This window comes from Neolamprologus multifasciatus, chromosome 5, assembly GCF_963576455.1.
Source record: "Neolamprologus multifasciatus chromosome 5, fNeoMul1.2, whole genome shotgun sequence".
NCBI lineage: Eukaryota > Metazoa > Chordata > Actinopteri > Cichliformes > Cichlidae > Neolamprologus > Neolamprologus multifasciatus.
In genome coordinates this window covers 20,405,828-20,414,879 of record NC_140443.1, presented here as the reverse complement: position 1 = coordinate 20,414,879, position 9,052 = coordinate 20,405,828, and the positions used below count along the sequence as shown (strand labels likewise).

At 40.7% G+C, this 9,052-nt stretch overlaps 1 protein-coding gene and 1 non-coding gene across 5 annotated transcripts in view; one reads left to right on the top strand and one right to left on the bottom strand.

Moving 5' to 3' along the window:
- Positions 1–378: 378 nt before the first annotated feature.
- LOC146518525 (sodium-dependent neutral amino acid transporter SLC6A17-like) overlaps positions 379–9,052 on the top strand; it is a 22,904-nt gene continuing 14,230 nt past the window's right edge. For 2 of the 4 annotated variants that reach the window (XR_014874271.1, XM_085161018.1), the window contains exons 1-2: positions 381–739; positions 4,011–4,456. Coding sequence is in view for 2 of the 4 variants with exons in the window: in XM_085161018.1 (XP_085017144.1) it covers positions 4,174–4,456 (283 nt within the window). In the remaining 2 variants the exon portion in view is untranslated. The other 2 variants (XM_085161019.1, XM_085161020.1) reach the window with 2 other exon arrangements.
- Positions 7,511–7,581, bottom strand: trnag-ccc (transfer RNA glycine (anticodon CCC)). Its single transcript has one exon. It is a non-coding gene; the product is annotated as a tRNA-Gly (tRNA).

Here is a 9,052-nt window from a genome sequence, read left to right as displayed (position 1 = left end):
TGTGCATGACCTTTAATAAAAATGCAAAACTTTGTTAGACACCACGTTAATTTGAGCTTTATTTGGTTGTTTTCTTTGTTTTGTTGCCCTGATCTGAGTGTGATTATTGTTATGAGATATACTTTTCTTAAAATAAACATTTCCTTTAATATCAACACTGACTCTTCTCCGCTATAAAACGCACATTTCAACATTTTGCTCATTTCATCATAATACTGTCACCAGAAACCAGGCTCATTGAGCTCTACCTTAAAAACCTAAGCACTCTTTTTCAGTGTGACGACCGGTCATGGCTGAACGGCTTCAAATTTCCATCAACTGAAAAGCGAATGACGAAAACTGCGTCAGACGGTCGTTTCCTCAGGTAGGAGTGGATAACCTTGACAAATCCGCGCACGGTTGTAGCCCCCTTCATTCACTCGGCGTCCTTCTTCCGGCGCAGAGATGCCGTGATGGATCTCAAACAAGTGAAAGAGTGGGGCATGTTAATTTGCCACTGTTGATAATAAGAGCCACTTCGTGCGTCACGGTGCGCTCTCCACCCTGCACGTCAATTGTTGGCAGTGCAGCACGTGATGCTCCGTCCTGCACTGTCCTGTGAGCGCTCAGTCAGTACCACAGCCGCTCACACACACACACATACACATGCTCGTGGTGGATGTTTTCATGCCTCTTTCCAGATATTCTCTGACAACTGCGATCGCTTAAGCCCAGATTTTACTGCTACACAAGACTCACGGTGAGAAACTCTTTTCCTGCCATTGCTTCACTCAACATTTCTTTCTTCTTAAAAGTAGTTTTAATTGTTCTGTGTCATACCTGAGATGCTTGCCAACTTTAAAGAGAAGTTGTGTTATGTTGCGAACAAAACTGCATCAAGATTCAAATGGGCTCCGCGACGCACGCAGGTCTGGGCTCTGGAGTGACCTTGGTTCTGCTCAGGACGAGCAGTGAAAACAGAGGCAGAGGTATCGCTGTCATCACCAGATGTGTCACCTGGTGCTCCCAGAGAGTGATCTGTGTCGTAGTGTTGATGATGGAGATTTCCACAACCTGCAGCTGGTTTCCGCATGCTTTCAATTCACACAGTCCCAGCCTTTGAGGTCTAATGCTGCCATTTGGCCATTAAAGACATGCGTGCTTCAGACTTTTAACACTTTTTACTTTGTGAAACAGCTGATTAACCTTTAACTGTGGCTCAGACTTGTAGAGCTCGCTGATAATCGCAGGATCAGCTGATCAATGAAGTCTGGACATCTAACTGAGACTGATTGCAGAAGCTGATGTATACAGGGTTGCCTCTTTATAATCAAACTGCATTTTGCATCGTGTGTGACACTGTCAATAAGTAACAGCACCTGTGTATGACTGTGTACATGTATCACTAATAACCACCTTCTAGCTAATAGGTGAGGTCCTTCAGCCTTATCTGCAAATGAATATAACTTTTAACACACCGTGGTCTGTTTGTATTGGAAGGCTCAAGCCTCTCAGTCTTTGACATGCTGCTTTTCATATATGCTGGTATTCGGATCTCTTTTTAGCCACAGACTGTTGGTAAGAAACAGAAATCCAAATCATGTGTTTTTACTAGACTGATGATGCAGCCTGTATATCTAAAGCCAGGCCAGGTTGTAACTGTGTGGTGAGAGTCTCTGAAGGACAGCACAATGAATGACCTCAGATAAAGCGAGCCATACCCAAAGGTTTCTTCCAACCTTTTTCTGTAGTATGAAATTGCTCCACACAGACTCGGTCTTAGCATTAGCTGGGGTCATCTGAACTGTGTGCTGATTTTTTTTTTCTCCAGAGGATTATTGGATGGGTTAGTTGATGTTTGCTGTTTTTATTTTTCCAGTGTTGGCCCCATAATGCAGTCGCTGATTGATATTACATATCTACTGTAGCATGGGATTGAATGACAAGACAGAAAAGCAGCACTCGGGTGGTTTTTACAGTTAATGCACACAGGATTATGAAGACTTGTGAATGGCTGCGCTTGGATTATTACATCATGGGATCATCTTGTTGTGCACAGAGGAGGAAATCTGTTTTAGGGATGTTTTGTTTTTTTGTGGGGGGGTTTTCTTTAGGACAGTAAAAGCGCATCAAGAATATGTAGGTTTGTTGTTGTCGGTAGAAGCTCTAAGAGGGTTTGTGGAGCATTTAAGGTCTGCTGAATCGGCTGATACGGAGGAAGCTTGTTTCAGGCTGATGTAAGCAGTGACGATGAGATCTCGGGCGCATCACTGCTGTAGCATCACGTGAAAAGTACAGCACCTTCATTCAGCTCAAGTGTGGAACTGGAAATATGAGCTCACAATCACAGAGAATACTTTTTCTAGTTAATTTCTTTTTCTTTTCTTTTTCACTTCAGACCTCATATTTTGCAGTTTTTGCATCTCAGTCAGACAACATGATGGAGAAAAGAGCCCACTCAATAAGTAATGAGCCTATGCAGGCCTGTGATGTGAATGAGAACGTATGAGGGCACTTCATCCAAAGCATCGTGTTTACTTCCTCTATTACATTTGGGTTGAACCAACCACTCCCTCAAAGAGGGGTGGGGATGGATGCTGGTGCAAGGCTCCAGAGGATTAAAGGATTTACATGAAAAAAGCTTCACTAAAGTTAAGCTTTTCAGAACAGGGAAATTAAATAGAACAATTTGCAGGATTGGGAATTTATGGGACCCGAAAACATTGCATGAGATACAAAGAGCTGCGGTGAGGGGCATTGAGAAGTGCACCCCAAAGCTAGGAGCACATTACACTCCAACATCTCTGTGAGTTTCCTCACATGAGCGCCCCTCTTCTGGCCTTTTCATAATAGTTTGTGTTGGTAATTTAAAAATATAAACCATCTATTGCTATCATGACTCAGTTTTTCAGTTTCAGATGTCTTGACATTTTTTTCTTTTAGAATTTGCTACTGTAACTCAGACTTCATGAGTGCTGGCCCAAATGCAGAAAGGCCTAAATCTTGACACAACAAGATCGTGTTTTACAGATGGGATAAGGTTCTTGTTTTTCTTTTCATATGAACCAAATGGTTTTTGGTGTTGTGCATCCACAAAGTCTCCTGACTTTACCACACAGCCCTAAAGGCTGTAAACAGACAGCAGTGATGTTGTCTTTGCAGCCCTGCATTCCTCTGTATTGTTGTTCTCCTGGTGGCATGACCAATAGCTAATGTGACATTTAGTTACTTAAGAGTTACCCTGGAATCACGTGTGACCTCTCAAAATGCCCGACTGGTGGAGTCTAAATTCTTTATAAAGGATTGTTTAACCCTCTCCAGCCTGATGAGCATCAGTCATCTTTTTTTCTCAGGTCCTCGGGTGTTCAGACGACTCATTTCTTCACGCCACGATTCACTTCCTTTCAGTGCTTTTCAGACTATATCAGAGGTCTGATATTTAAAAGCTGGTCAGAGTCCACTAACATCTCAGCATCATCACCTGTTGCTTTTATATTCAAATTTACTGCTAATACTGCTCCTCATCACAAACGTATAATATTGGATCAAATTCTGCAATAAATCAATGTGACTGGTTCTGCTGGTTTCTTATTTTCTCCCTTAAAGACTTGTAGTAACCTCTGGTAATGTTTTAGGTCACATTTATGCAGAAGCATAATAAAATTGTTCCCAAATCTTATTCTTACAGCTGTCTTTGTGACAAATTGTCTGTGATCCTGTCTTTATGGTGCCATTCTTTATTGGCTCTGGAGAGATATAACCATGTGTTACAATCCAGTGGCTTATTAGGAGGTTAACCAAGCAATAAATGGGGTATTACTTGTGTCAGCTACTGTACAAAGTGTTATTTAACAATCACAGTCAGGAAATTAGACTCACTAAGGGCAGAAACCTTCTACTATTTCATTCACAATGTAGATGCTTAACGTTGTTATTATTTAATAATACAACATCATTACTAAATTAAATGTTATGATGTCCAAACACCATTTTGGGTGCAACTATCGCTCTGTTTTGTTTTTCTGATACAGGACTGAAGCCAAGAACTGAAATCCAGCAATCGCTCTTCAGCATCGCTCTTCCTTTCATCCCCACCTGACGTTTGGCCTCTGTCACTTCTTCCCGTCTCTCGCTCTCTGTTTCTCTCTCCACTCGCCCCCACCCCCACCCCCCTCCTGACCCTCAGCCTCCCTGATGCCTAAGAACAGCAAGGTGACACAGCGCGAGCAGAGCCATGAGCACGTCACAGAGTCGGTGGCTGACCTGCTCGCACACGAGGAGCCGCTCGACTACAAGAGCAGCTCCCTGAATGTCGGAGGGGCGGCGGGGAAGAAAGTCCCTCAGATAGAGGTCCCTGAAAACGATGGGCGACCCGCCTGGAACAGCAAACTGCAGTACATCCTGGCCCAGGTGGGCTTCTCTGTGGGCCTGGGGAACGTGTGGCGCTTCCCTTACTTGTGCCAAAAGAATGGAGGAGGTGAGTTAGAGGCAATACTTACAGCATTTACCACATATATACATTCTTCTTTTTAAATATGATTCATAACAACCTGTCTGGGTCTTGAGCTCTTTCAGGCATCCTACTCATGAGGATTTTGCACTTAAATTCTATGGAACTGATGAGAATTACATTTATTTCTTCATTTAATTAATTAACTCCCTTACATGTTACTCCACCAACACTGCCAGGAAGTAATTTATTATCAATTATCATTTATCCACATTCAGTTACTATGATGACGGAGAAATTAGTTTCATATTACCAGCTGCGGCAGCACGGCTGCTATTGTTGTTTGTGTCTTTGTGGCTCAACACTTTTCTTTTGACACTTACTGTAGTACTTTTTCCCATATTTAGCAGGTATTTATATTTCAGTCTCTGTGGAACAATTTTAGTCACAAATCTTTACAAACCCAAATGAAGACTGAGGTTAACGATGGCTTTGGTCTGAGAACTCATGATGTCACATTAATTTTGTACAGTTGTGCTGAGCAATAACTCTTCAGGCTTTCTAAAGGTCTTTCAAAGGTTTTCTTTGGGCATCGGCTGCTTTTTTCACTCATTTTCAGTCGTCCTGGTTCCTCACAGTGTTCAGAGCAATGTCACTGACCTATGAATCGTTCAAGCATAAAAAGGCACATAAGTAAGGGGATGAACCAGTGTTTTGTCTACACATAACAGACAACTTAGCAAAGAACCACTTATAAATTGTATTTTTAGGCACTTTGTTACTAGCTGGCATAAAATGTATATCTTACATAATGTTATATGTTTTTATAATGTATACATTTTTTTTAGTTGAATCTACGAAATATATCAAAAAATAACAGGGCTGATTGACATTTTTCCAGCAAAATATGAGAGGTTATAAATAACAAACTCTAATACAAAGAGAAGCTAAAAGTAAAAAGAACTAAAAGCTACAGATCCTACAGCCCAAACAGAAATCAAACATGAAAAGCATCCAGAAGAAATCTTAAATACAAAACCCATACTAGAATAAATTATATTATCAAAGGTTCAGCTTAAAACTCACCAGGTAACATCCTAAGTATTAGGATGAAAAACTTAAATAAACCGGAATAAACTTAACCTATAATCAAAGAACTGAGAAAACCAGACAGAAAATAACTAATAATCAGCAAGAATTAGCTTAGGGATTATAACAGATGCATGTGGATATTAAGAAAATATTCTCGTTAACATTTTGGTATCGATCGCTCAGTCCTATTTGAGCAATGGGATTTGTTTTCTTTACAGACAAGCATGTTCGTTTGCCACAGAGAGAGCTGTTCATCTCATGACCTCGACTATCAAAAACGACACGACACTTTCATTCATTTCATCCCTGCCAAGAGAGCAGCTGTACTGTGCATAAAGCAGCCAAGTCTAAAAATAGCTGCATTATTGATTACTATAGCCAGTAGGGCAGGCGAGGCTCAACTGATACCCTGGTAAACAGAGAATGAATGTAACTGTATGAGGTTTTATTTTTCTCAGGTATGCATGTACTCTATGTAATCGGAGGCGTATGCAGTGTAAACTGGTGTTCATTGTAGGAAAAACACCTTGTCATCATGGGCTGACAGATCTGCTCTTGCTTCATTGGTCTAAGTGTTTTTAGCTTTACTGCTTGTGCCTGACTTACAGCATATACGTAGGATTTATTGCCTATAGGCCAGATTTACTGCCAGTAATCTTCCACCAGCACTTGCCAGGTTATGTGATTTGACAAGCAGGCATTTTTCATTGTGTAATTTGCTGTCTGCCACCCAATTACAGACACATTAAAGATCAGGGTTGCTGGCCGCTACTGATGTGTGGACTCCTCTCTCGTTTCCTCCTTTCCTCAGGACATGCCTTTCTCTTTCTCGTTCAGCATCCTCTGTCATTCTTCCTCCTCTGAGATGCCTATCCTACATCACATTTTTTAGTGGCCTCTGGTTTCAACTAGCAGGTGATGAAGTGGATTTCAAGTTCGCTCACTAAATTTAACTTCCTCTTTTTTTCAGCTTTCTGGATTTAGCCTTTTGCCTCCTCTCATCTCTCTGCCTCATTACTCCACCGACTGTGAGATGCATGTACTACTGAATGTAATTCCAGCTTCTGATGTATTAATAGTACATGTTTGCCAGCTATAAGTCTTTATATCCGGGATGATGACTCACCCTTCACACATAAAACACAGTTGCGTCCTGATGATTCCTCTCTGGATTAAGCTCCAAAGGGGACAAATTCAGACATCCTTTAAGATTAAACTATATTTCAAAGAATATTTATCAATGAGGCTGAGTTAAACAAAACAAGTTTTATTCTGGCAAAAATGCTGTCAGGAATATACCAGGTTATGAAATGGGCATTAATTTTTACTTCTACGTTACATCTGCGACGTACCCTGTGTGTAGTTAGCAGAGGGATTGCTTTCTTTAACTTGAGCTGTTATTTTCTATTTAAATTTAAAAATGAAGGAAACGGACAGGAGGAAACAAAATTACTGAACTGACCAATCACAGTCATTGTCGAAATAGTTATATTTTCTAGAGAGGTGCATCTCAGAGCTTAGGTTGGGCCATAGGTTATGGTGTGGGGTTCCAGAAGGGTTAGTAGTAGTACTTAAGACGTACAGTGAATATTTAACCCAGACACAAAATCCACTGTCAGTCTTCATCACAGCAACAACAGCTGCAAACCCAAAAAACTGCAGGTAATTTTGTCAGAGACACCCTCCATAACAGACAGCAGTGCATAGCTGCAGTTTAACAAGCTGAAGCTGCACAAGTCACCTTTGTAAGGAGTTCTTAAGTCAGTGATCTGGCAAGTAGTCAGCAAACAGCGGGGATGCTCTCAATGCAGTTCATTACGTTTTTTATTTAGTTAATTGTAGTTTTTAGTGGTGTCAGCCAATGGTTATTGAAGGCATCGGTTGACCATTTTCACTGTAGTTAAACCAGATGTAACAGACAATAGAATAGAATAGAGTCGCCCTTTATCGTCACTGCACAACGAAATTGTGGGACGGAAAAAAAACTCGTGCGCCGCCCCGGAATCGAACCCGGGTCGCAAGAATGGGAATCTTGCATGATACCACTACACCAGCGGCGCAACAGTATAGTGCTAATGGAGGCCCATCATAGCATAGCCCGCTTTACTGTGCACTTTATGCTAATGTTTTCATTATGAACTTCGTTTTGTATCGCATAAAACCTGAGAGGAGTGACTGAGGGTGTTTAGTGGGATCACGCGAGAAGTAAAAAGGTTATTTTCCCACAGTTTGATACAACTGTCCTACTTTACTGTAGCAGCTAGAGGACACCCAGTGCTACCCATTAGCTTAGCATTAGCATTTTACAGCATGAAAAAAACTCCCTATCCAGGGGGACAAGGACTTGTGATTAGTGATGGGATTTCCGGCTCTTTTTAGAGAGCCGGCTCTTTCGGTTCGGCTCACTAAAAAGAGCCGGCTCTTTCGGCTCCGAACCGGCTCTTCAGGTTGTTTTGTTGCTTTGATTAATTTATTATTAACAATAATATTAAATTATGCACAAAAGGAATTACTAACGTAAAAAAAGTGGTTTTATTTATATATGTTTATATATAAATATATGCGGTGGCCCCTAGAGACAAAACACGTACAAACTCCAAAACACATTTCTAGCATGAACTGAACTTCCAAAGCAGAGCTACTAGATCACTTAAATTACACAATTGAAAGCATGTTTGTGTATTTATACACAGGCACTCATATATATTCAAATAATTTAAAAACAATGTTCATTTACCTGTTACTACCACACACCAAATCCGGTCGTTGGTACTTGCTGGCTTGTGTAGCCACTAGGTAACAAAAGCTCAACACTGCGCCCTAGCATTCTGGAGCACTTCTGTTGTGTTTTGTACGTGTTTTGAGTTTTTATGTGCTTCTGAGTTTGTACGTGTTTTTACATGTTTTGGAGTTTTTACGTGTTTTGGAGTTTGTACGTGTTTTTACGTGTTTTGGAGTTTGTACGTGCTTCAGGGTTCGTACGTGATTTGAAGTTTGTATGTGCTTTGTCTCTAGGGGCCACCATAAATATACTTTTATTTATTCACTCCACATAAAATGTAATAAATAAATCATATAATACAAAAATCAACTATTCACATTTCAACTTTTAACTATTTAAATTTTCAGCTTTTTCCTTTAACAAATTTAAAGTGAAACAACACAAAACACTGCAAACCACAACACAATTAAACATAAATTAAAATATGAAAACAAAAAGAAGATGCATATTCTCTGTCATATGGACCTGCATGAATAAACTTTCTGAATTCTTTATCATCTGCAACTGAAAATAGTTGTGGATGATTACTATACCTTTCTAATGTGACGTTGTTGTCCCTGGCTCTCTTTCTCTCTCTCTGGCTCTGTTCCTGTGCTACTGAGTGTAACTACCGCCCCTCCCCCCTCTGCCCAGTGTAAAGCACAAGGCTCACGTGCTGAGTGAAGCGGGAAAAAAGTGCGAGAGAGAGGCTGAGAGAAAGAAAGAAAAAAACAAACCACGTGACGGCTCGCGATAAGGAACCGGCTCGC